This window comes from Camelus bactrianus, chromosome 18, assembly GCF_048773025.1.
Source record: "Camelus bactrianus isolate YW-2024 breed Bactrian camel chromosome 18, ASM4877302v1, whole genome shotgun sequence".
Lineage (NCBI taxonomy): Eukaryota > Metazoa > Chordata > Mammalia > Artiodactyla > Camelidae > Camelus > Camelus bactrianus.
The window spans coordinates 9,164,760-9,191,950 of record NC_133556.1 but is presented as its reverse complement, the minus strand read 5'-3'; the positions used below and the strand labels follow the sequence as shown (position 1 = coordinate 9,191,950).

At 47.9% G+C, this 27,191-nt stretch overlaps 2 protein-coding genes across 5 annotated transcripts in view; one reads left to right on the top strand and one right to left on the bottom strand.

Moving 5' to 3' along the window:
* LOC105082743 (general transcription factor II-I repeat domain-containing protein 2) overlaps window positions 1–7,726 on the top strand; it is a 43,237-nt gene extending 35,511 nt beyond the window's left edge. For 2 of the 3 annotated variants that reach the window (XM_074345962.1, XM_074345961.1), the window contains exons 12-16: window positions 2,212–2,289; window positions 2,476–2,559; window positions 3,273–3,456; window positions 3,762–3,790; window positions 5,910–7,726. In XM_074345962.1, the coding sequence (XP_074202063.1) occupies window positions 2,212–2,289; window positions 2,476–2,559; window positions 3,273–3,456; window positions 3,762–3,790; window positions 5,910–7,516 (1,982 nt within the window). In that variant the 3' untranslated portion in view covers window positions 7,517–7,726. Of the gene's footprint in view, window positions 1–2,211; window positions 2,290–2,475; window positions 2,560–3,272; window positions 3,457–3,761; window positions 3,791–5,755 lie in introns of all 3 variants that reach the window. The other variant, XM_074345963.1, reaches the window with a different exon arrangement.
* NCF1 (neutrophil cytosolic factor 1) lies at window positions 5,114–26,687 on the bottom strand. Of its 2 annotated transcripts, XM_074345967.1 has the most exons (12): window positions 26,538–26,687; window positions 24,446–24,575; window positions 20,575–20,655; window positions 18,361–18,436; window positions 18,049–18,214; window positions 16,922–16,977; window positions 15,439–15,561; window positions 14,839–14,946; window positions 13,926–14,043; window positions 12,568–12,675; window positions 11,879–12,024; window positions 11,474–11,752 (listed from the first exon to the last, which is right to left on the bottom strand). In XM_074345967.1, the coding sequence occupies exons 2-12, from the start codon at window positions 24,515–24,517 to the stop codon at window positions 11,628–11,630; spliced, it is 1,179 nt and encodes a 392-aa protein (XP_074202068.1). In that variant the 5' UTR covers window positions 24,518–24,575; window positions 26,538–26,687; the 3' UTR covers window positions 11,474–11,627. The 2 variants fall into 2 exon arrangements, with proteins under 2 accessions (XP_074202069.1, XP_074202068.1); XM_074345968.1 differs by lacking the exons at window positions 11,474–11,752; window positions 26,538–26,687 and adding an exon at window positions 5,114–5,254 and having other exon boundaries at window positions 24,446–24,839.
* Between the last annotated feature and the right edge of the window lie 504 nt (window positions 26,688–27,191).

The following is a 27,191-nucleotide window of genomic DNA, read 5'->3' as shown; positions in this document are numbered from 1 at the left end:
AATTTTGGGGTGGGTGAAACTCATATTGCAGAAAATTAACCATTTTAGAGTGAACAATTCAATGGCATTTAGTACATTCACAGTGAGGTACAACCACCACCTCTATCTAATTCCAAAACATGTTCATTTCCCCCAGAAGAAAACCCCATGCCCACTAAGCTCTCACTCCTGGTCCCCCCTCCCACTCGGTCCTGGCAACCACCAATCCAGTCTGTCTCCACGGAGTCACCTAGTCTACATTTTTCTTAAAGATGGCATTATACATCATGTGAGCTTTTGTGTCTGGCTTCTTTCACTTAAAACGTTCAAGATTCATCCATGTTGGCACAGGATGTCAAAACTTCTTTTTTGAGGCTGAATAATATTCCAGTGTGTGTATAAATCACAGTTTATTCATTCTTCCATTGATGGCTTGTTGCCGTAACATATTTTTAAGAAAATAAAGAATATAAACTACTATACATAAAATAGATAAGCAACTAGGGCTTCCTGTATAGCACAGGGAACTATATTAAATTTCTTGAGTAATAACCTATAATGGGAAATAATCTGAAAAAAAAAATTTATATAACTGAATCATTTTGCTGTACACCTGAAACTGATACAACATTGTAAATCAACTGTACTTCAATTAAAAAAAAAGAATATTAAGAGAAAAGCCCCACGTTAGAATCAAAGGGCAGTGCTGATTCGAATGCTGGTTGACAGAAAACGTCCTCCAAAGTGGCCCCCACACCGCGCTGTTGTCTGTGGGGCAACACGACTGTGCAGGGAGTACAGGCCTAACCACTCTTCTCTTCTGGATAGCAGCTTTCCAAAAAGTTATTTGGTAAATGATTTTGCCACCCGCAAGTGAACAAAGGACTGAAGCATTTGGAAGTCCATCTGTGGGTGTGTGCTTGTCCTTCCCCTAGTGAGGATTATTGTGATGACACAGCCTGGGGAGCCAGAAGAGCAGTTTTAAGCTAACCGAGAAGGTAACTCATCAGACAGCTGGAAAACAATGATCGTTCATATAAGGTGAGAGTTTTAGAGAAGTTAAGACTTAGACCCATTTGTGAAAATGTCGTCCATTTATTTGAAATGTGCAGGGTCATTAGAATGGATCAACTGCCAATTTATGTATTAATTATAGTTGGATTTTGATCAATTTTTAAATCATGCTTGGTGTGTTTTGTGGCTAGATTTTTATATTTCGAGAAGTCAGCTTTAGGGAGAAAACATTAACCCTTTATCAGAACATAACCCCTCATCTTCTGACACTAGCTTTTAATTGATTCTAATGCCCTGAACTTGGTTCTGGATTTTTTGGAGGCTCAGCAGTGTTAAGTACCCGTGAAAGGGTTTTGGTTTTTTTGCTTTTTTTTTTTTATTAAGGTGATGGTGGAAGCTCATGGCAGTTTCAGTAATCTCTCAATATGGAACCTGATTTTTAAGAATCAGACTTACCATGATTTATCAGAAAAAAATGAATAACTTTGAGGTCAAGAACAACCAATTTTCTCACATTTCCTCCAAAAATTCTGTGTTTGGAGCAGCACAGGACACTGCAGAAAGACCTGGGGGCTTTTGCTGATCGTGGGGCTCCTCATGTCCCTTTGAGGGCTTGCTCTTCAGATGCAGAATCTCAAATACCCAAGTGGTTGATCATTCACAGGACACAGGGACTGAACTTTGAGTCCCTCAGAAAGGACTAGACAGGCTCATTTACATTTCTCACTCAGAATGTAGGTGAGTGTTGCATTGTGTTTATCATCTGACCAGAGATCATGATAACATCAACTGTGCTTTTAAGGGCTCTGTCTGAGCCCTTCCTTGACTGTCAAATCATTTTTCATAGGAAGTCTGCTTCTTAAGTGTCCTCTTGGACACATTTGTATGTCTTATTTCCTTCCTCCCTCCCTTTACACGGAGAATAACAAAGTAAGTATATTTTTAAACACCCTTCTCTTTAAATCAAATAAGACTGACAAGTATCAGGGGCTGCGAACTGAATAAAAGCCATGGTGCCCTTTCCCCTTTGACATCAGTGTTACACTGCAGAGGCTCAAATATCTGTCAATGTCAAGCCAGCTTGTTGTTCTACAGCTGTGTGTTCTCTGAAGGTTTAAAAATTCAGCCTGGACTTCTGATCAGAGTGGCACTTTGGTATTTTTAGAGGAGAATTGGCCTGATATTCTGTAAGTTCTGAATTTCAATTTCTGTCTTAAGGGAACACCAGTTCATCCAGTATTACAAATTCTGCAGCAGGTGTTGAAGATCTTAACATTGTTCAGGTGACAATTCCAGGTATGAAATTCCATCTGGCCTTATCATAATTTAGATTATATTTTTCATTTTGTTATATTTTAACTGTTTTATGACATGGATTACTTTTCTTTTTAGCTAACTTCACTCTATCAGCTAAGGAAAGACAGTGCAGGACTAAAACATAATTCATAACACTAGTTTGCTTGTTTGTTTAACTCTTTTCAGATAATGAGAAGGAAAGATTATCAAGCATTGAAAAGATAAAACAACTAAGAGAACAAGTCAATGACCTCTTCAGCCGAAAATTTGGTAAGTTTTTATATTGTTGCATAATCAAAATTTATATATTTGAAATATTCCTTTTTAATTCAGTATTTTATCTAAGAAGTTGATCTTTCTGTGAAGGAGCTGTGATCAAAATTAGTGTGTATTTTTACTGAAGAAGTTTTACATGGAAACGCTAATTACATCATCATATTAATAGCTATCTTTATCAAATCATTATGTTGTACACCTAAAACTAATATAGTTTTATATGTCAATTATATCTCAAAAATCAATTTAAAAAATTGTTTTAAATTTTATTTACATATTTTTTAACAGAGGTACTTGGGGATTGAACCCAGGACCTCATGCATACTAAGCAAATGCTCTGCTACTGAGCTATACCCTCCCCCCTAAAAATTTTAAGATAACAATAGCAGCTATCTATGACTTACTGACTTCTTATCGTGGCTCAGTGTTGTTTTTAGTGCTCCACATGGGATTCATCATTTAATCCTCACAAAGACGTTTTCAGGTAGATAATATGATACTCCCTGCTATACTATCTGTTGCCAATTTCAAATCAATGAAATTATTCATGCATCCTAGCACCGCTAGAAAATAAAGTAATAATGGCTGATCATCTGTGTTGTCCCTTGATGTGAATGATTTTAAAACCTGGATATTAAAGATAAAGCGCGGCTTGGGAAAAGCAAGTAACAAACTCAAGTAGTTGTATGCTGTTTGTCTCATCGCAGGTGAAGCAATTGGAGTGGACTTCCCCGTGAAAGTTCCCTACAGGAAAATCACCTTCAACCCTGGCTGCGTGGTCATTGACGGTATGCCCCCGGGGGTGGTATTCAAAGCCCCCGGCTACCTGGAAATCAGCTCCATGAGAAGGATCTTAGATGCCGCAGAATTTATCAAATTCACAGTCATCAGGTGTGTGAGAGTTCCCTGCTTGGTCGGGAAAACAATCATACCTTGCCCAGGGTAGCCAAGCAGGGGCACGGGGGTTCTCACCCCAGGAGGTGGGCAGTGGGTCCCTGCGGTCAGCGGCTGCCTCAGTGCATCGTGTAGCCGCTTCTGGGAGCTGTGTGTCCGCGCTCCTGTTTCTTGGTAATTGTGGGCAGCCTGCCTTCGTTTAGCCTAGCGCTGACACTCACCAAAGTTTGTCAAGTAGAAGTGAATGGACCAGAGAGGAAAGGTGACCTTTGTGGCACTCATCAATGTCTCTTTCTTTTCAGACCACTTCCAGGACTTGAGCTCAGCAATGGTGAGTAATCTGGGGGTGAGAAGATGGTCCCACCCCCTGCTGTGTGGCATGAGCCATCTCAGGGTCCTTGCTTCGGCAGCCTCGAGCCTCAGAGAAAAGCATGCCACTCTTCATGTACGTTTTGGTTTTCCTGCTTCTTATAAAGCCCTTTCATCCCGTTGCTTGAGTTTTATCAGCCAGGCATTTTTGTCTGCTCTAACGGTTTACTGGAGCTTGCTGAGTGTGATGACAGTCTTATTCAAGAGTCCTTTATGGTGGGGGCTCGTGTCATAATACCGAGCTGCTATCCTGTCTTAGTTGGGAAACAGCATTGGTCTGTCCACCCCGGTCCCACTGCCAAGATCTCCCACGCCTGAACTCCCCACAGTTCAGAACCAACAGGGGTGCTGCCTGGCACAGCAGGGGCTCTCAGAGCCCCCTCCAGTGCTGAGGTTGACTTCTGATTGAGCGATGTCCCAGTAAAAACACTGTCAAATATTTTTAATGTCTCCCCTGGAGTCGTTGCAAGCAAATCAAAATTCTATTGGGTTTTAAAGCAGAAGGTGTAGAGATGTTCCCAAGAGTTCAAATCACTAGGGGACCTCCTTATTTAAAGTTGGAAACTCGGAGGGAAGGGGCATAGCTCAGTGGTAGAGCGCACGCCTAGCGGGCACGAGGTCCTGGATTCAAACCCCAGTACCTCCATTAAAAAAATAATAAAATTTTAGAAACTGAAATGTTCTTTTAAAATGCACAGTTAAAGGGGTAGAGGTACCTCTCAGTGGTAGAGTGCCTGCTTAGCATGCACGAGGTCTTGGGTTCAATCCACAGTACCTCCATTAAAAAAAAATAAATAAATAAAAATATGTGACTTTAAAAAGTAATAATAATAATAAAATAGAATAAAATAAAATGCACAATTATTACTCCTAAACACACCTGGTTGCTAATGGCTTTTTACATTTTTAATAGCTTTATCATGGCATAATTTACATACCATAAATTTCACTCATGCAAACTATACACAATCCAATGATTTTTTTTAGTAAATTTATGGAGTTGTGCAACTGTCACCACAATCTAATATTACAACATTTCCATCATCCCCACCAAAGATTCCTCCTACCCATTTTTCTTTTAATTGAAGTATAGTCAGTTACAGTGTGTCATTTTCTGGTGTACAGCATAATGTCCCAGTCATGCAGATGCATACATCCTCCTACCCATTTTTAGTCATTTCCCGTTCTCACCCCCAGCCCCAGGCAACGACTCAGTTGACTTTCTGTCTCTGCGTACATTTTCTTCATGTACATTTTTATACCTGTGTTCTCTCGAAGTAAAGCTCACCTGCACTGTGGCCAGGTTCCTTAAATTTAAAAGAAGTAGGTTCTGTGAGGTTCTGTGCTATCACCATCTTTTGTGACTCACAGCCGGTAAATCACATGCCTTCTGTGCTCATTCCTTTCTCTGTTACTTCAGAGTTCTCTTGAAAATCAAAGGGAAAAAAGGAGATGTTAAAATGCAGGTATCTTTCAAATCATTCCGATTTAAACCAGATATGGCAAACATAGCCACTTGCCCAACCTCACCAAAGATGTTTGGCTCACATGCCTTTTAAAAAGGGGGAATTAGTGGCCAACATTGGAAAACCACGGACTTTTTCATAAAAATCCACTTCCAGGTTTTCTTTAGAAATCTGAGGAACCAGCCAGGGTGGGGCCACGTCCCCTCTGACAACATTTTGCTGGAAGCTCTGAGCATCAGCTGTCCCTCCTCTGCAGGGCTGGGTTACTCTCCAGTTCCCACCCGCCTCCACAGCCCCCAGTCCCCACACCCCTGCCTCCACCGCCCAGCTACTTTGTCCCTTGCATTTGTCATCATGCTCTTGCTGGTGTTGTTGGGTTTGTTTTTTTTTTTTTTCATTTTTTTCGGGGGGTGGTGGGCAGGGAATTAAGTTTATTTATTTATTTACTTACTTTCTTTTAGAGGAGGTACTGGGGATTGAACCCAGGACCTTGTGCATGCTAAGCATGCGCTCTACTATTTGAACTATAGCTTCCCCCCACCTTGCTGGTGTTTTTCTAACAGTCAAGCTAAAAGAAAAGTGAACTCTTTCTTGTCTCCATGCCTCTGTCAAAAGTGGGAAAAAGAAAGATCGACCAGGAGGGCCGTGTATTTCAAGAAAAGTGGGAGAGAGCCTATTTCTTCGTGGAAGTGCAGAATATCCCTACGTGTTTAATATGCAAACAGAGCATGTCTGTGTCGAAGGAGTACAACCTGAGGCGCCATTACCAGACCAACCACAGCAAGCACTACGACCAGTACACGGAGAAGGTGCGCGAGGAGAAGCTGCAGGAGCTGAAGAGAGGGCTCAGGAAGTACCTCTCAGGGTCCTCAGAAACCGCGTGCCCTGAGCAAAAGCAAGTGTTGGCCAACACGAGCCCAAGGGAGCGCGCTGCTGCCGTCCAGCCCGTAGAAGATGTGGCTGGGAACCTATGGGAGAAGTTGCGCGAAAAAATCAAATCGTTCGTGGCGTACTCCATCGCCATCGACGAGATCACAGATATAAATAACACCACCCAGCTGGCCATATTCATCCGGGGCGTCGATGAGAATTTTGATACGTCAGAAGAACTCTTGGACACGGTACCCATGACAGGTACAAAATCTGCAAATGAGATCTTTTCGCGTGTTGAGAAGAGTCTCAAAAAGTTTAACATCGACTGGTCAAAATTGGTCAGCGTGGCCTCAACCGGCACCCCCGCGATGGTGGATGCCAACGACGGACTCGTGACAAAGCTGAAGTCCAAGGTGGCGATGGTTTGCAAGGGCTCAGATCTGAAGTCCGTTTGTTGCATTATTCACCCGGAATCGCTCTGTGCTCAAAAGTTAAAGATGGACCATGTCATGAGCGTGGTGGTTAACTCTGTGAACTGGATCTGCTCCCGTGGACTGAACCACAGTGAGTTCACGACTTTGCTGTATGAGCTGGACAGCCAGTACGGCAGCCTCCTGTACTACACAGAGATTAAGTGGCTCAGTCGTGGGCTGGTGCTGAAGAGATTCTTTGAATCGTTGGAAGAAATTGATTCCTTCATGTCCTCCAGAGGCAAGCCCCTGCCTCAGCTGAGTTCCCAAGATTGGATCAAGGACTTGGCCTTCTTGGTCGACATGACCATGCATCTGAACACTTTGAACCTCTCGCTCCAAGGCCATTCCCAAATCGTTACACAGATGTACGACCTGATTCGGGCATTCCTGGCCAAACTGTGCCTTTGGGAAACTCATTTGGCAAGGAATAACCTGGCCCACTTTCCCACCCTGAAGTCGGTTTCCAGAAATGAAAGCGATGGACTGAACTACATTCCCAAAATCGTGGAGCTAAAGACGGAATTCCAGAAAAGGCTGTCTGATTTCAAACTCTATGAGAGTGACCTGACCCTGTTCAGCTCCCCTTTCTCCATGAAGATTGAAAGTGTGAAGGAAGCGCTCCAGATGGAGGTTATTGATCTGCAGTGCAACACAGTCCTAAAAACCAAATATGATAAGGTTGGAATACCAGAATTCTATAAGTACCTGTGGAGTAGCTACCCGAAGTACAAAAACCACTGTGCAAAGATCCTCTCCATGTTCGGGAGCACCTACATCTGTGAACAGCTGTTTTCCATTATGAAACTGAGCAAAGCTGAATACTGCTCCCAGTTAAAGGACTCCCAGTGGGATTCCGTGCTCCACATCTCGACGTGACAAAACACACCCCTCAGTGACCCATGGGCTGGTGGTCTAGAATCCTCTAGGCCCAAGGAGTTGTAAGATAAGAAAATGAATTATTCGGTATTTCTGATTTTCAGTTTTTTTCCACTTGGACTCGGAAATATAATTTGCAGTTTCATACCTGTTTGTATGACATTTTATGCTTCTCCACAGCCCAGTAAAAATCAAGAAAATTTTATTGTATCTCTGGTAGTTGACTCTTTTTACACCTGGCCTGTTTCACTCACTCACATACATGCTTGACCCACTTCGGCACAGCTGCATCCCAAAGTTTAACTCAGTCCACAGCGAAACAGAGATAGAGGTATATACACACTGACGGTACCTGTGCACACACATCTATCTCCCCGCCACGTTTGCACGGCGTCCTGTGTGACCTCACACGTTTTCAGGTTGAAGGAGAATCAGCTGGAGATATAGTCACATATGGTGGTGTCCCTTTATTATCCATCTCTGCACCCACTCGAACCCCGAAAGGTAAGACTGAAAATGGAAAATCCCAAAATAAATAACATAGACTTTCAAAGACTTAGTTGAGGTTTGGAATTTTGGGGTTTTTTTAACTTTATTCTGAAATAATTTCAAATTCATAGAAAAGTTGCAGAAATGAAAATAGTATGAAGAACACTTAATGCCCCTTGGCCAGATTCTCATATTGTTAACATTCTACCCCTGTTGTATCATTTGTCTTACGTTTAAGTCTTTAATCCATTTTCATATGGGGTGTAAGAGAGTGGTCTGGTTTTCCCAAACATCATTTGTGGAAGACTGTTCTTTCCCCATTATATATTCTTGGCTCCTTTGTTGTAAATTAATTGACCACATATGCATGGGTCTATTTCTGGGCTCTCTCTTCTGTTCCATTGATTTATGTGTCTGTTTTAATGCCAATACCATACTGTTTTAATTACTATAACTTTGTAACACAGTTTGAAATCAGAGTGTGTGATGCCTCCAGCTTGCTCTTTTTCAAGATTGCTTTGGCTATTTGGAGTCTTTTGTGGTTCCATACAAATTTTAGGATTGCTTGTTCTGTTTCTGTGAAAAAATACCACTGGAATTTTGATAGGGATTGTGATGAATCTGTATATTCCTTTGGGTAGTATGGATGTTTTAACAAGATTAATTTTTTTGCAATCCATGAGCACAGACAGACTTATCTTTCCATTTTTTGTCTCTTTCAATTTCTTCCACTAATGTCTCATACTTTTCAATACACAGATCTTTCACCTCCTTTGTTAAATTTATTTGTAGGTATTTTATTCTTTTTGATGCAGTGGTAAATGGGATTGTTTCCTTTCTGATAGTTCATTATAAGTGTAAAGGAACACAACAGTTTTTTGTGTATTGATTTTGTATCCCGCAGCTTTGCTAAATTTGTTCATTAGTAGAGTTATTAATGGAGTCTTTAGGGTTTTCTGTATATCATGTCACCTGCAAATAGTGACAGTTTTACTTCTTCCTTTCTAATTTGGATGCCTTTTATTTACTTATTTTCTTTTCCCTAATTGCTCTGGCTAAGATTTCCAATACTATGTTGAATAAAAGTGATGAGAGTGGGCATTCTTGTCTTGTTCTCGATCTTAGAGGAAAAGCTTTTAGCTTTTCACCATTGAGTATTATGTTAACTATGAGCTGGTCATATATGGCCTTTATTATGTTGAAGTGTGTTCCCTCTATACCTGCTTTGTTGAGTGTTTTTATCATACATGGGTGTTGAATTTTGTCAGGTGTTTTTCCTGCACTTACTGAGATGATCACATATCTTTTATCCTTCACTTTGTTAATGTGGTGTATCACTGACTGATTTGTGGCTGTTGAACGATCATTGCATCCCTGGAATAAATTGCACTGGACCCTGGTGTGTGATCCTTTTAATGCATTGTTGAATTTTGTTTGCTAATGCTTTTTTGAAGATTTTTTTCATCTATGTTCATCAGGGATATTGGCCTGCAATTTTCTTTTTTTGGGCTATTCTTGTCTAGTTTTGGTATCAGGGTAATGCCAGCCTCATAAATTGTGTTTGAAAGAGTTCTCCTCTCTTTTATTTTTGGAAGAGTTTGAAAGAGTTTGAAAAGGAGTTGGGAAGAGTTTGAGAAGGTGGCATTAATTCTTCTTTGAATGTTTGGTAGAATTCATCAGTGAAGCCATCTGGTCCTAGACTTCTGTTTGTTGGGAGGTTTTTTTTTTTTTTTAACTACTGATTCAATCTCCTTGCTAGTAATTGGTCTGTTCATATTTTCTATTTCATCATGATTCGGTCTTTGTAGGTTGTATGTTACTAGTAATTTATCCATTTCTTCCAGATTGGCAAATAATTGTTCACAGTAGTCACTTATGGTCCTTTGTATTTCTGTGGTATCAATTGTAACATTGCTTCTTTTGTTCCTGATTTTGAGTCCTTTCTTTTTTCTTGGTGAGTCTAGCTAAAAGTTTGTCCGTTTTGATTATCTTTTCAAAGAACCAGTTCTTAGTTTTACTGATTTTTTTTCTGTTGTCTTTTTAGTCTTTTATTTATTTGTGCTCTAATCTTTGTTACTTCCTTCCTTCTACTAACTCTGGGCTTCGTTTGTTCTTCTTTTTCTAGTTCCTTTAGGTGTAGAGTTGTTTATTTGAGACTTTTCTTGTTTCTTGAGGTAGGCATTTATTGCTATGAACTTCCCTCTTAGAACTGCTTTTACTGTGTTTCATAAATTTTGATATATCACATTTCCCTTTTCATTTGTCTCAAGGTGTCTTTTAATTTCTCTTTTGATCTCTTCTTTGACCCATTGGTTGTTTGTAACTTGTTGTTTAATCTCCACATGTTTGTAAGTCTTCTGGTTTTCTTCATGTAATTAATTTCTAGTTTTCATATCATCATGGTTGGAAAAAGTGCTTGATATGGCTTCAGTCCTCTTAAATTTATTGACTTCTTTTGTGGCCTAACATATGATCTATCTTGGAAAATGTTCCATGGGCATTTGAAGAGAATATAGATTCTGCTGCTTTTGGATATAACGTTCTTTAAATATCTGTTAAGTCCATCTGGTTTAACATGTCATTTGAGGCTAAATTGGGGTGTGGAGAGGTAATTAGGTTAATTTTTTTAAATGTTTTTAATTTTTTTTCTTTTTTATATATTTTTAGTATGTTTTTTATTTTATTTTTTTAATGAAGGTACTGGGGACTGAACCCAGGACCTTGTGCATGCTGAGCACACACCCTACCACTCAGCTATACCCTCCCCCACTCCTTATTGATTTTCTGTCTGGATGACCTATCCATTGATGTATATGAGGTATTAAAGTCCCCTACTATTTTTGTATTGCTGCCTGTTTTTCCTTTTAGGTCTGTTAACATTTGCTTTATATATGTATTAGTGCTCCTATGTTGGGTGCATAAATATTTACAAGTATGTCCTCTTACTGGATTGACTCCTTTATTATTATGTAATACCTTTGTCTCTTATTAGTCTTTGTTACAACATCTATTCTAAGTACAGCTACTCCAGCTTTCTTTCCGTTTCCGTTTGCATGAAGTATCTTTTTCCATCCTTTCACTTTCAGTTTGTGTTATGTCCTTACATCTAAAGTGTGTCTCCTTATATCTACAATTTTTTTTGTCAGTTAAGGTATGTACACAAGGTCACCTACAGCCCTGATCCACACCCCTCTACAACTAGGCACTGTGTCCCCTCTTCTTCAGGAGCCTTCTGCGGTGAGGCCAAAGTTTAAGCAGTCTGTCTGTCCAGACAAACGACCAGTGCGGGGCTGGGGTTTCTTTCTGCACTTGGCCTTGTGCAAACTTGGTCTTGGCCAAGACCAGGAAAGTATGCAACTGGACCTCAGTTACTGCAACTTCCCCTAGCAGAACTCACAGCCTCCAGTCCCAGTTCTAGAAATACCAAGGGCATTGCCCCGCCCGCAGTGCGACTTTGCAAAGCATCAGTTCACTCCAAGCAACATTTATTAAGGGTGGCGAATAGCTAGGTGGGTCAGGGCCAGGAGCTGCCCTCTGCCGCCAAACCTCAGGCTCTGTACACGTATATACAGCGGTAGGGGCTGGAGGTGGGGAGAGGACCGCGTAGGGGCAGCGCCGGGCCTCACACTGGGGACGCCAGCTTCCTTTTGGTGCTCTCGCTGCAGCGGTGCAGGATGAGGTCTGCGCTGGGCCTCGGGGGCACGGCCGGCTGCGGCTTGGGACGCTCGGTCTTGTCCTGCTCCTCCTCTGCCGGTGGACCGTGCCAGGTGAGGCCTGCCCCGCCCCTGGCCCCGCCCCACCTGCCCGGCCCCGCCTCTCTTCACCCTGCGGGCCCCACTCCGCCCTCCAGGCCGGCTCCCTGGTCCCACTCACTCAGCGGACTCCCTGTGCTCTGTGGCCCGGGCCGCGCCAGGCGGCGGCGCTGCTGCTGAAAACGGACGCTGTTGCGCCGATAGGTGTCCTGGCTGAGGCGCTTCCGCGACCGCTGGTGGATGCTGTGCGCGTTGCGGATGGACGACCTGGGCCCAGCAGGACGGGGGCTGTGGTCAGCGCCCTGGCGTCCCCGCCCCTTCTGCCCGAGGGGACTCTCATGGCCACCCCTGGGGTCCAACGACTATCCCGTGGAAATGGGAAACGGCCTGAGCCGGGCATGAAGGTGACTACCCCTCACCGTCGCGGAACCCTGTCCTGCCACAGAGCCCAGGCCCATTTCCAACGTCCCCTGCCAGCCTTCAGCCTGCCTCCTCCCCAGGAAGCCCGCCGGGCTGCCATAGCCTTCACGGGCTATCCCAAGGGCTCTAGACATCGGCGCCTTCACCTCCACCTCACCTCCCCACACCCCGACTTTCCTACCGCCCCAGCACCAGCCCCAGTGTGGGAAGCACTCCAGCCTCCATCCAGTGAGGATACTGCCTCTCCCACCAGGCTGGGCGCCAATGTCCCACCTCCCCGGCCCCAACACTGCCAATTCAGGGGCTGGACCCACAGAGGGAAGTCGTGGTACACCCTCCTGGGCCCCGCCCAGCCCACCCCAGCTGCCCTGCCTCGGGGACCTCGCTCACCTGCGGGGTGGAGCCCCCCGGCTCTTGATCTGGCTTTGGGCCTGAGCTACATCCTGCCCGGCCTTCTGCAGGTACATGGATGGGAAGTAACCTGTGATGTCTTCTTTCCTGCAACAGCAGCAACTCGTGAAGGCTGAGCAATCTTGGGGGTGGAGGTGGGGGGGCCTCAAACGTGGGGTCAAGGCCTCCTCTAAATAGCTGGGGTCAAGGCAGCTGGGTGGTTGCGAACACCACCACTACCATACACTGCACCTGTGTGCCTAAAGTTTCCTCATCCATGCAACACAGGCCTTCCCAGTTGTGACGTGGGGAGGGGGAAGAAGTTAGCAGATCCATCTCCCCAGGGACCTGTGTTTGCTATAAAACACCTGCAGTCTTATATTGGTTAGATTTTTCTTTTATGGTGATTGCCTTCTGTGTCCTAAGAAACCTTTGCCTACCTCCAAGTTACCAAGTTCCCTGGTGCTTTCTTCCAAAACCTTAGTTTGGGGGTTTGTGCTTAGCAAAACATGTGATCTGTCCCAAATAAAGGAGTATGGTATGAGGTAGGAGTCTAGGTTCATTTTTCCCTCATAAGGATATCAGTTGTTCCAGCATTTGTTGAAAAGATTTTTCTTTCCAGTCTCACCGCTACATGTGGGAGTGAAAAACAACAGCCTTTGCATAATACAAACTTCACTCAGTAAAAGTCTGATTCTTCTCGGCTGCTGAGAGAATCACAAACGGATGGATTGTGTCTGGGGTGCATGATGGGGATTAATAGAGTTTAGGTCTAAAATGTCGAGAAATCCTGCCTCAAAGCCCCCAGCCCAGGGGCTGTTGTGCTGTTGATGGGGGGGTACTGCGGCCACAAGCTTGCTGGGGTCACGGACAGGCCCTGCGACCCAGGGCTCTGATAGCGTGATAGCGTGCACACGCCGCTGGGAGTCCACTTTCCCCAGAACTGGGGAAAAAATGAGTATTTCTACATTCATTTGGAGGAATAAAGAGGGAAATGGCAATGAAGGATTTAGGAGAGAAGGGGTGACAGGGTCTGTACTACCAGCTGTCAAATATTAATTTGATTAATACAATGACTAATTGTGTTTCTGAAGAAGCGATAACAGATGGGCTGGTCAGGGACATGACCCTCAGTCACAGGGAAAAATGTACCCATGCAGACAAGGACCCTGAACCCCAAGATACGGGCAAGGTAGGATTATCATGAGTCTGTTACCAAAATGGGAACAGCCCAGAGAGAGGCAGTGGCTGACCCAGAGCCACACAGCTGAGTCGGCACTGAGCCCACGCAGGCCCAGCCCCAGGCCAGGCTGACTCTCAGGGCAGATGCAGTGGGAGGGAGGGTGCAGCTCTCCTACCTGACAACCCACCAGCCGTCCAGGAGCTTATGAATGACCTCGATGGTTTCGCCCTGCTCCAAGGACAACTCGTCCTCCATTAGGGCAGTGTAGGCTTTGATGGTGACATAGGGCTCACCTGGAAGGGGAGGGGCAAGGTGTGACAGTCCACCTGGCACTCAGCTAGCCACCCCTCCCTCCTCTCTGGGCCTGGGGCTTCCTCCAGCTGGAGCCCAGGACCCCCTCTCCTACAGCTGTGCCCCTCCTCCCTGGACTTCTGCCCTCTGCCCACTCTACCCTGGGGAGCTCCCCCACCACCATCCGCACCAGAGGCCAGAAGCTCCCGTGACTGCAGAGGCCTGGCTAGCACCTAAACATGAGGAGTGGCCAGGCAGGCAGTGCCGGGGTACAGCGCCCGTCCAGGGGCACCTGAGCCACTCAACTCCAGCCGACTGTTGGCATGTGGGGCTGCAGGCCCCATATACATGCCTTTCCCAGTTTCTAAAGAGGAGCCATAAATCCACATAAAATCGTAGAATCTTTCAATCTAAAAAATATGGGCAACCAACACTAATTTTTTTCAGACTCTACATGGGCCCCATTTAGCCTGGGGGCTGCCAGTTTTTCCATTCTAGGCAGCTATGATGCCCCCACCTCCAGGCAGCCCTCCTTCCTGAGCCTCAGGTTGGCTCATCATATAGCTTCTTGCTGGGACTCAGCCCCAGGCTTGCAGACACCATGTGACCCTGACCTCTGTTCCTCCCTCCTGGTTCCCCCTGTCCTAACCAAGGGCACCACCTCTCACTCCAACCTTCCCCCTCTACCCAGCCCCTAGTCATGTCTGACCCAAAGCAGTGACTTCTGGCTTCTCAATATCCCCATGTCCCTCCCGCCCCTGCCTCCCACCCCTGCGGCCGAGGAGGGCAGGGAGCACCTGCATAGTTGGGCTCTGGGTCCTCTGCCTCATCAGGACTGTCCAGGGGCTCCAAGTAGGACGCCGGGACCCAGCCACGCTTGGTCTTCATTTGGCAGAACCACCAGCCTATGCCAGGGATATGGGGCAGTAAGTCTCGGTGGGCCTAGAAGCCTCCCTCTGCCATTGGTGGGCGTGGGGATGGGGGTAAGATCACCCGGACACAGACACACAGGCATCCAACACTCGGATTCAGAAATGTCGCCTTCAGCACACTCCATGACAAAATCACACAGAGGCACAGAACTACAGCTCAGAACGCACTTCACATACACCATGATGAGAAGTTCACCTGCCCATCTGGATATAACCCCCAGAGGTGCACAGTCATGGTTCAGAATGTGTGCAGATCCCCACAGCCACCCCCGGGCTCATACTCAGAGATGGGATGACCCGCCGTGTGGGGAGGACAGTCAGGGCCCCTGCAGGAGCCAGAGCCCCCCAGGGGCTAGGCAGGGAGGAGGCCCGAGGCTGCGTGGTGGGGCAGAGCCTTGGTGGGGACTTGTGGCCTTGGGCCCAGGCACCAGGGAAGGGAGGTCCAGGCAGGGTGGGGAGGCTGACCGCTCTCGCCCTTCTCCACAACATCCACCACGTCGCCCACGGCCAAAGCCATCTCGGTGCCCGAGCGCTTCTCGTAGTCAGCGATGGCGCGGTACGTCTGCAGGATGATGGGGCCTGTGATGTCTGGGCAGAGGGAGGGCGGGGTGAGTGGACCCTGGGGGCACCTCCTCCTGGCTCTCCCCCAGAAGAAGCCCTGGCATCCTGTCCCCACCCGGCTCCAGGCACACCAGGGGTGGGTGTGCTCCGCACACTGGAAAGCAGCAGAGACAAGCTAGTCTTCGCAGCCCTGCATTTACTGAGCACCGAGTGTGTTCCAGACACCGGCCACACACCCCACACACATTCTAGTTCTCATTTGATGAGGTCCGCCAGCAGACTTTCTCAACTTTAATGTGCACACAAATCACCCAGGGATTTTGCCGAAACACAGGTGCTGATCCCACAGGTCTCGGTGGGACCGGAGAGTCTGCACTTCTAACCAGCTCCCAGGAGACGCTACTGCCTGTTGTGGGTGAATTGTGTCTCCCACCCCAAATTCATGTGTTGAAGCCCTAACCTCCAGTACCTTAGAATCTGAGTGTATTTGCTGACAGAGCCTTTAAGGAAGTGACTTAGGTTAAATGCGGCCATAAGGGTGGGGCCCTGATCAAATAGAACTGGTGTCCTGGAAGAGGAAGAGACACCAGGGGAGGGCACGAACAGAGGAAAGGTCATGTGAGGACAGCAAGAAGGCGGCCGTCTGCAAGCCAAGGAGAGAGGCCTGTGATGCATCCAACCCTGCCCACACCGGACCTCGGGCTGCCAGCCTCCAGAACTGTGAGAAGACTCACTGCTGCTGTTTAAGTAGCCCTGTCCGTGGCACTTTGTTAGAAGAGCCTGAGCAGAGTAAGACTGCTGGTCCCTGGACCACACTTTGAGTGGCCCAGGGTACTTGACTGGGTGTCCACTGACTGGTTGAAGTTCTGCTCCACATTTAGTAGCTGTACATCCCTTGCCAAGAGTCTTAACTTAACTCAGGCCTCAGTGTGTACAGCTGTAAAATGGTACCTGTTTCACATTGTGATGGAGATGATTACATGAGTTCATGCATGGAAAACATTTAAAATAGCCTGGCTCAGGGTCAGTGCTTGATAAATGTTAGGTAGTATTATTAACAATTACTGTGCAATAAAGATTAGATACTGTCACACCTCTGTGTCACCCCTAAAGGCCACTTTTGCCCCCAGATCTGTTTACTCGTTCGGCCAGAACATCACGAGGGCTGCTGGGAGCCAGGGTCTCTGCTAAGTCTGCAGCCACGAAGGTGAGCGCTCTTCACTGTCCAGTGACCCTCAAAGACCCCAACTCTGTAGGGCAGCCACCAAGACCCTTCAGAGCAGTTCTCACCTCCTGCTCTTTGCCCTGTACACCCCAAGATCAGGGTCCCTGATCGTGTCAACAGTCCTTGAGGGTGACCCGCACTCGGCTGCCCCTGGCCTCTCACCCGCAATGTTACTCTTGCCATCTCTGGGCATCAGGTACGTCTCTGGCTTTTTCACCCTGCAGGAGAGGACAGGCTGTGTTAGACGCTTGCTTTCTCCTTGGGGCACAAGGTGCCCCACATAGACCTACAGAAAAACGTCCTAAGAATGTTCCCAAAAGGAACGTGGGAAGTGGGGGCCACCACAGAGAGTGAGGAGCTGAGAAGAAAGGGAGGAAAGCGCTTTGGGGAGGACAGGAGCTGCTCGGCCAGCCTGAGGACGGGCCCAGCCTCCTGCAGACCCAGAGGAGAAGGCTCGTGGGCCAGCTCCCTTCTGCTGGAGCCTCGACAGAAAAGCCAACAGGTTGTGGGGGACCCTATCCCCCAGGGCTGATGGGAGCTGCCCTGCCCTGGACCAGGGTTGTGTGCTGGCACCCATAAGCACAGGCTGGAGTGCTGCTGTCTGTCTGTCTATGGTAGCCCTGTCCTCCAGGCTGCCCCCCACACTCAGTGACCAGAGAGGGACAGAGAGGGACTTTCCACAGCTGATCTGGAGCCGGAAAACACAGTCCCCTGAGTTCTCACTCAGACTCTCCAATCCCGTCCACACAGGGCCCAGAGTACAGCAGACGCCCAGGGCAAGGGCAGGCAGAGAGTCAGGTGACAAAGGAGAGGCAGGGGCCTGAGACGTGCCCAGGAATTAATGGAAACCACTGACCTCCCGTGCCCCCTCAGGGGCTCCGAACTTCACAGCCTGTAAGCACTCCCCATGGTACCCACTACTGCATCTGGCCCTTCCCACCCCATCACAGATGGGAAAACTGCTTTCAGAAGGCTCCAGTCCCGCGGCTAGGCAGTCAGAGTCAGCACAAGGGCCTGGGACTTCAGACCTCCAGCCCAGAGGGCCACCTCCCGCCCCACCAACCCTGGCACCGTGAGGCTGAGGAATCCAGGTGGAAACTTGGCACGGCTGCTGGGGGATGCCAGATCCCATGGGCCAGAGTTGGAATCCTGCCTCCTTCACTTTCCTGCTGTGTGACTTTGAGCACGAGACTTCCCCTCTCTGAGCCTCACGCGCCTCTATGTCACAAGAGGAAAGCCCCGCCCCCTCTAGGCCAGGCCGACCATCTCCTTTTCTCTCCCCTACTCACTGGCTGTCCGTGGGGAGCTTGAGGTCGTCAGGGCGCACCTTGAAGAAGTTGAGGAGGTGCGGGCAGCGGGAGATCTTGACGGGCAGGCCCATGAGCGCGCTGCAGTACTCGGTGAGCGTGCCCTGGCGGCTCTCGGCCACCCGCTGCCCGTCAAACCACCGCGGGGCTGCCGGACCAGGGAGGGCACCAGAGATCCAGTGAGCACACAGGTCAAGTCCAGAGGGGGTGGGAATCGGGGAGGGCAGCTTAGAGGGCAGGTGCACGGAGCCAGGACAGGTGAGCCCGCCCAGGCGGCTCAGCCCCACCGCTCACCTGGCAGGTGGGGGATGATCCTGTTCTCGGGGTTGATGTCTCCTGCCTCGATAGGAAACATTTCCTTTAAGGTTTTCTACACAGAAAAGCAAATGTGAAGGAATATTTTTTTATTACAGCAATGTAAAACACAGAATTAGACATGACTTAAATACCCTTCTACTTGCTGGGGCTAGAAGATTCTGGTGGTTTCCTGAATTCTTCTTTCTCCTCCACCAGCAAATCCTTTTGGTTCTACTCCCAAATCTACCCAGAATCGGATCCTTCTCACTATGCCTGCTGCCACCACCCTGGTCTGAGCTTTTGTGAGGCCTGGATTGTTGCGACAACCCTCTTAGGTCACTCCCCTTCCACCCCTGTCTGTCCTCAATCCAGCGTCCAGAGGGAGCCTCTTCAAACCTAAGTTGCATCCCGTCCTTCCTCTGCTCAGAACCCTCCCTGCTTCTCAGCTCCCTCAGAATGAGAGTGAAGGCTTCATTTTAGTCTACAAGCCACCATGTGATCTGCCTCTGCCTGGCCTGCTCACCTTTCCAGCCACCACTCACCCCCTGTTCACTTAGCCACCCTTGAATACTCCAGGCTGCTCCTACCCCAGGGCCTTTGCCTGTGCTATTCTCATTCTTTCCCCACATGGATCAATAGCTTCCTCTCTCTATCTCCTTCTTCAAGTCCTTGCTCAGATATCACCCCCTCAGCGAGGCTTCCTCCCTGACAACTGCCCCTCCTGACCCTATTCTCCCCACCACTTTACTTTTCTCCATAGTTCTAATGACCATCTAACATATTATACAAATTGTTTATTTTTTGTTTGTCTGTTAGCCTGACTCCTTCACTAGAACATAAGGTCTACAAGGGAGGGAGAGAATTTGCATCTGTCTTTTACACCCTTTAGCAGCGTTTCCTGCCCACCAAGTAGAACACTCCTGGCCCTTAGCAGGGGCTCAATAAATAGTGGATGAAGGAATGAATGAATTCACCAATTAATAAAAGGGATTGGTCCTACAATGGAATAACCCAGAACAGTTTAAAGAGGTGAAATGGAGTTGCATAACCCATCAGCATGGACTGGTCTCAAAAATGTAACCTAGGGATGATAATAAAACTGAGATAGAAGCAAAAGGCATGCTGATAGCTTTTACATACACTGCAGAAGATACACACCTGCCACGACCGCATGTTGCTCCTGGGCTGTGTGCGTGCGTATGTGTGAGGGTGTATGTGTGCGTGTGCAGCCACCCAGGGTAGGAGCTGGGATGGGATGAGGGAGAAAGGGAGCCTTTCACTGCTCTTGTAATGTTTTATCTCCTTTATCTTAAAAAAAGCTTTGTAGCAAACGGCCTGGAGACACCCAACGCGATTCTGGGTTCTGGGTGTCCAAGTCTGATTATAGTCTTCTTTGCAATTATCTGTATTTCACTTGAAATTTCTCACACAAGAGAAGTGCGGAAACCCATATGCTTCCCAGACTCCCTTCCCTGGTAAGGAGAGCCCCACGTGTGGAGTAGGCCCTGGAGGACCCTCCATCCACGTGACCCTGTCTCAGACCAGCTCTGCACACTGTGACCCTCCCTCATGACCACCCCCAATTCTGTCCCAACAGCCTCTGATGTGGGGAGCCCTGGGGGATTCTCTCTTGTAAACCTCGGTGATAACAGGCACCCACAAAGCAAGAGGCCCTGGTTTCCTGGGTGTCAGGATTATCAACCCTCCTTCTGATCCACCTGGGGTCCTCATCAGGCCAGCGACTGAGTGAAAGATAGGCTCCTGAGAGGACAACTGTGGTGGTGACCCTGGCCACGCTGCCCCCTGCAGGGACAGAGCGAGCAGGGCCCTTGAGACAGCCCCCTGGAGTCGGTGTGGAATGGGTGAGTTTCGGTGTGGGGAGACAGAAAGGTTTAGAGATGGATGGTGGTGATGGTTGCATAACACTGTGAATGTACCTAGTGCCACTGACTTGTACACTTCAAATGGGTGAATGTGTGTTCCGTGTGTTTCACCACAGTGTAAAATACTTTCAGTAAAATGCTTTTTAAAGTTAAAAGAAAAATAATGTCCTCTTAGCTGTGAGCTGGGAGGGGAGAGGGGGACTCCGGATTTCTCAGCTCCCTGCCAGCCCCTGGGCTGCGCCCCTCCCCAGAGGCAGGGCTGGGACTGGGCGTGGTGCCCCCGCCCTAACCCCCCACACACCCCCCCGACACCGGGCAGGGCACTCACATGGAACTCGTAGATCTCGGCGAAGCGCCGGTAGACCACCTTCTCAGACAGGTCCTGCCACTTCACCAGGAACATGTACACCTGGGGGGCGGCACGGGTGGGGGACCTGGTTCAGCCATGCAGCAGGGCAGCCTTGCACCCCTGGTAGAAGCCTACCCCTGTGGGTGGGAGGGAGAGTGCTCTCTGGGGCCACCTGGGCCACTGAAAGAGCATCAACTTCACAGACCCCAGGGCTAATGCTCTCCAGCCTGAGGACCCAGGGCAAGAGGGTCAGCTTCTCTCAAATGAACTCAAGTCCCCATCTGTAAATTGGAGGTAAGAGTAGGACCTCACTCCTAGGGCTGGTATGAGAGTTATGGGAGGAAAGATGCAGGAAGACCTGGGCTCAGGCAACACAAGGCCTCAGGAAGCTGTTCCATGGTACCCTTTATATCCAGAAATGTGCAGAACAGACAAATCTATTGAGACAGAAAGTAGATTAGTGGTTGCCAGGAGCTGGGCCAGGGGTTGGAGGAGGGGGTGGATGAGAAGTGACTGAATTTAATGAGTATGAGGGTTTTTTTGAGTGTTGATGAAATTTTTCTAAAATCGATTGTGGTAATTGTGTAACTGTACGAATATACTAAAAACCACTGAATTGTACAATTCACATAGGTGAATTGTATGGTATGAGAATTATATTTCAATAAAGCCATTATTAAAGAAAAAAGAATTCAGTAAGGAAAAGCCAGCTTACAAAAATAGGAGAACACCACTCAGCCACAAAAAAGAACACAGGACTGATAGATGCAACCACACGGATGCATCTCAAAAGCATTCCGCTGAGTGAAGGAAGCCAGACACAAAGGCTACACAGCATATGATTCCATATCTGTGACATTCTAGAGCAAGCACAACTAATTTCAGGTGGAAAAAAATCAGAAAGTGGTTGCCTCTGGGGATGGGAAGGAATGACTGGGGCATGAGACAGGGTGATACGAGTCTGGGTTACATAGAGTCTGGGTGATGAGAGTTGACGTGCACGGTCAAAAATCTGCAAATGTATGTCTAAGATTTGTGGATTTCAGTTTACATAAATTTTAAGAGAGAAATCATAAATCTTCAAGAGAGAAAAATATAAGCAAATACTGAACTCTAGTTGGTGATATGCAAGCTGAAGTACTTAGAGCAAAGTGTACTGATGTTTGCAATTTGGTTTTGGTTTTTTTTAATTTTTTTTATTTTTTGGGGAGGAGGTAATTAGGTTTACTTATTTATTTTTTATTTTTAGAGGAGGCAGTGGGGATTGAACCCAGGACCTCATGCATGCTAAACATGCAATCTACCACTTGAGCTATACCCTCTCCCCTGCCATCTGCTTCGAAATGCACCAAAAATAAGATTGATGGGTGTGTGGATGGATGGATGGAGGGATGGATAGGTGGTAAAGAAAGGACTACAGAAAATATTAATGGTAGAAAGCGGATGGTGAGCATATGACTGGTTGGGTGTTTTGTTTTTTCTTGTTGTAAAATTCTTTCAACTTTCCTGTATGTATAAAATTTCTCAGAATAAAATCTTAGGGAATAAAAAGAATAGCAACCAATGGGGGATGACAAAATGTTCTAAAAATTAGATTATGGTGATAGTTAAACAACTTTAAATACAACAAAAACCATCGTGCACTTTAAGTGGGGGAACTTGCTAGTATTTTACAAATAATTAAATTAAATCAACCACGATTTCTTTAACTTCAAAGTTGGAAATGGACAAAAGCAAATGAACTTAACTCTATATAAAATGGGTAATAACCTAAATGTTAAAGAAAAATACAGAAGAATCCAAGTGGCTTTTAACTACAGTACACTGCTCTCAGTCTAAAAGGACCAAAAGAACGGCAAAGAAACCTTAAACTCGCCTTAACAGGTGAGTAGGTTTATAGTTAATAGTGCTGTGCGTGTAGTAATTCTCAAACACGTTTATGTGTATTGTAGAACTGAGCAGAGGAGTACATATATTGCTCTCTGGGGAGCCAGGGTTCTCACAGTGAGAGAAAGGAGCTGCAGATATAAAATGGTGAGAGATACAAATGGCTTGAGGTGGCTATTTCCCCCCAGTCTGTCCACTGAAAGGACAGTCATGAGCCATGATACCTCGGAGGCAATGAGCACACCTAGTTCCAGATCTTGGGTTCTAATATGACGTCCAGTAAAACGAACCAGGGCTCTTTAGTGAAATGGTTGTGTCCAGGACTGAGCTGGAAGCGTCCAGGATAAGCTAGACCATCTTGTGCCATAAAAACATGCTTAAGGAATGACAGGATAAGCCAAAAAAGCACAGAAGCCAGCCTGAAGGAGCCCCCAGTGACCAAATCTTAGACAATCTGAGCATCAAAATAAGTAAATGACAGTAATGGATTATAGATCACTGAATAAAATAGGAATGCATGGAGCCACACTGACATGAATAAATAAGAAGGGAAGACATTTACAGTAAAATGTTAACTAATAAATGCAGAAGGACCAATAGAGTTTAAAAAAATCATCATTTGGCAATCATTATTGTAATTTGATTCAGGCAAGAATCATCCATGTTCTATAAAAAACAGGATATTCACACAGGTTCACATAACCTCCCCACAGGTCAGTTATTAATCACAAAGGGGAAAATAGTAACTTTACAGCAGAGAAACTTGGAAAATATGTCCAGGGCTGACTGATCAAAGTTAACGTCACCAATATGGGAACAAATCAAAAATCACCTGCCACCTGATAGGATCGATGAGAGGGAGACACTTCTGGGTATTCCGACATCACCAGGACCTAATCAAGTATCAGACAGACCCAAACCACGGGGCGTTCTGCAAAATAACTGGCTCCATCTCTTCAAAATGTCATAGTTGAAAAGGACAAAGACTGATTAAGACTAATCCAGATTAAAGAATGCCAAAGAGACATGACAACTCAGATGCAACAGGTAAGCCTAGCTGGGATCCTGGACCTGAGAACATTTTCCCGCAGAGGGACTAGTAAGACAACTGGTGAAACGGGAGGAGTCTGTGGGTTGGATAATAGTGTTTTATCAGTGTTAATTTCTTCACTTTCGGTTATGTAAGATAATGTCCTTGATTTTAAGAAATACACAGCTGTAGTAAAAAAAACTGTCTCCAAGTAACTCTCAAATGATTCAGAAAATTTATATTCAAAGAGAGAGAGAGACAGGGGGAGGGGCAAAGAGACAAAGGGAAGGGAGACAGAAAGAGAGGAGAGGAAATGTGGGCGACGGCATATTAGAGTTACCGGTACTTTAGGGGGCAACATTTTTATAAATTTGAAGTTATTTCAAAATGAAAAGTTAAAAAAGGGAAAGGCTTGGCACAGACAGTAAATGTACCACGTAAGCGCCAGTTTACTAAGTGGACTCCTCCCTGCCTTTCCTCTGGGCTTGGGGACCCTGTGATGCGGTGGCCATGTCTCCAGCACTTCGCCAGGCCCCCAGGGCAGGAGAGAGGACTCTTCTGGCCCCTGTGGTGGTGCCGCCCTACTGCGGGGGCCAGGATCTAATGTAACTGGTCACCAGCCCACCCTCCCAAGGAGCCCTCCCAAAGGGGCTGCGGCGACACGTGCTGGGAGCGGAGAGGGGACGGGGTGGGGTGGCCGGCTAGGGGCCAGGGGCCGGGCCGGCGGCGCGCAACTTTTGAGGGGCGCGCATCTGCTGTGGACCCAGACAGGCAGACTGAGGCCTAGAGATGGGGAGCCATTTACCACCGCCCGCGCCCTCACCCCTAGGCCGCCCGCGTCTTCCGCCGCTGGCTCCGGGGCTGCGCGGGGACCCGCACCTGCGGCCCCGCCAGGCCTGTCCCCGCACGCAGGGCGCCCCCGGCGGTACTCACATAGTGCTGGCTGGGGACGAAGCGCTTCTCGAAGCCCAGGAGGGCGATGTGGCGGATGAAGGGATCCCCCATGGCTGGGCTGCGCGCGGCTCCCTCTGCTCCGGGGCGCTGCGGGTGGGCCTTAAATGGGCTGCAAAGAGGAAGTCGCCTCTGTCGCGGCCGGGCGGGGGTCAGGAGGGGGCAAGGAGCGTGCAGAGAGGGCTTTGCTTCTTCTTTCAGTTTCTGGGATTCCTCGGGCTCCTGCGACGGAGACGTGGGCGGCCACACGCGCGCAGGTGTGCCGGGACATCTTTGCCCTTGTCCTCCCCGTGCCCTACAAGACCCCACAGGTGGGGCGCCCGACTCCCACCTCTCTCCTGGCTCCTCTGGACCAGCCACGTTGGGCCTTCTGTTCCTGGAACACACCCAGTTGCTCTCACCTCAGGGCCGTTGCACAAGCGGTTCCACCTGGACCATCTCCCACGCACCTGTAACTAACTCCCACCCTCGTCTACCGTTTCTGCTCAGATGGCACCTCCTCTGAGGTACATTCTCGTTCCTTGATAACTTCACATAAAATAGCAAAACTTCATGCAGCCCCCACGTCTCTTTCCTGTTTTTATTCGGAGCACTCATCACTATTTTTATTTTGTTTTTACAGTGTCTTTCCTTACCAGAATGTGAGCCCCACGAAAGAAGGGTTTGGCCTGTTTTGACAAGGGCTCTGGCCCCAACCCTAGAACTGGTGCCTGGCATGCAGTGGGCCCTCCATAAATACTCAGATAGTAACTGCACCACTCACTGAGTGACTGGTTGAATGAATCTTTCACAGGAGTGTGTAGAAGGCTTAGGTGCACATCCTGGGTGAGAGAGTGTGGCTGAGAGCAGTGGCAGCAGGGCTGACTTTGAGTGAGACCTGAGTTCAAATTCTGATCCAAGAATGGCCCCTCAGAGCTGACTTGATTTCCTCCTGAGTGAAACAGGAACCCCAGCTTCTGTGGAGATGGGGATTTGGGATGGAGGGGGTGAGCAGGGGAGCAGCTTGCAAGGGGAGAGGCTGGAGCCTCTCTTACTACAGCCTGGGGTGCTCGACCAGGTTGATGGGGCCCTGACGGGGCTCACATAGCAAGTGGCCTCAGACCCAGGAAGTCTGGCTGCAGGCTCAGGAAGGCGGGCGCCGTTTGTGGTCCAGATCTTCAGATTCCAAGATGGAGAGATGGTGGCAAAGGGCACCAGCACTGGAAGCACCCCGAGAGCCATGGGTCCCCCTGGACTGCCAGGGGCAAGGGTTATCCTCTGCCGGGAGGAAGCACAGGGTCTATTTCTTCTCTCTAAAAGATTTGCTTGGCAGGTCCCCTCTAGTCACTGCTGGTACCCCCTCCCTACCACGACCCCGAAGTCACCAGCCTTACAAGTCCTTCCTCTGATCATTTTCATTTATGTATCTAGGAGCTTCCTGCACAGGAGGATACACCAGTCAGCGATGGGAAGCAACTGCCACACACATGGCTGAACCTTCCAGACACAATGCGGGGAGGGGAAAGAAGGCAGACACAAAGCACACCTTCTGCAGGATGCCGTTTATACCAAACTCACAAACTGCCCACCTGGTCTGTGTTGGAAGCCAAGGTGACCTCCAGGGCGGGGGGAGGTGGGGGGCAGTAGTGAATGAAGGAGCCCAGGAGGCGGCAGGTGATGTGCTCTATTTTTTTTTTAATTTTTAAAATTTATCATTATTTTTTTTGTAGGGGGAGTGCTCTTCCTTGATAAGGATGCCAGTCCACAAGTGTGCTCACTTTCTGAAAATTAACCTAGCCCCAGGCACGTAAGATCTGAGCACGGCCCTTTTCTGTGGGCCTGCTGTACCTCAATAGTAAGTTGAAAGCAAAGAATAGATTGAGTGGGATCACGTGATGGATGGCACTCCTCAATTAATTCCGCATCAGCTGCCCCTGCAGCACAAGGCATTTGGCTCACGGCTGAGCGGCTGTCCTTTAATGATCCACTAAATACACCTCCCTGAGGGTCGCTCAGCTAATGTCAGGTCTTCCCTGTGCCACTCGAGGCTGCCTGGAGGTCCCGGCACAGACACCAGACTCTCAGCGTTGCTCACCTGGCGAGGGGCGGGGCTGGCGGCCAGCAGAACCCCTTCCTGGGCGCTGGGTCGTGGCCGCGGCACTTCCTTCCTCTCCTCTTAGCGGTCTTTCCACTGTTGCATAACTGCCCGGCCAGGCAGCCCTTCCTACAGACACCAGCCACGACCCGGCGGCCCAAGCGGGCAGCCTCTCCATGTGAACTTCCCGCCCGAGGCCTCCCGCTTCCTCGCCTTGCTCCGCCCCGCGCCCCGCCCCTGGCAGGAGCGTCCAGTGCACGAAGCGAAAAGAATTCGCGTTTACCTTGCAAGGGCCACCGGAAGCAGGCTCACGGCCCTCTGTCGGGATGAGATAGGATTTACTTTAATGCATGGATGAAACAGGTGAGTGACCAAATGATTAATTTTTAAGAAGTGAACAAAAATGGAGGCTATTAATGAAAGTTTGTTTTTTGGAGGGAGATACAAACTTGTTTTAGAACTTTCAAACTGTGAAATTACAGAAAATGGCAGAAAAATGAAGTTTCACTAAATATTACAAAATCACAGTTATTATTATAAACTATCTGGTTATCCAACACTTGGGCATTAGAACAACACTAGGGCCCCCAGGTCCCTCCACTTCCCATTAAGTGTTTTATTGTTATTTAATTTTTTTTTTTTTTTGAGGGGGGA

Excerpts from the sequence above, each read along its gene's own strand:
- NCF1 (XM_074345967.1), bottom strand. The coding sequence starts at position 24,517 with ATGGGGGATCCCTTCATCCGCCACATCGCCCTCCTGGGCTTCGAGAAG. Across the intron at positions 14,044-14,838 it reads CCCAGAGCCCAACTATGCAG|GTGAGCCCTATGTCACCATC; the intron begins GTGCTCCCTGCC and ends CTCCCCTTCCAG. Across the intron at positions 12,676-13,925 it reads GACGGCTGGTGGGTTGTCAG|GAAAGAAGACATCACAGGTT; the intron begins GTAGGAGAGCTG and ends CTGCTGTTGCAG.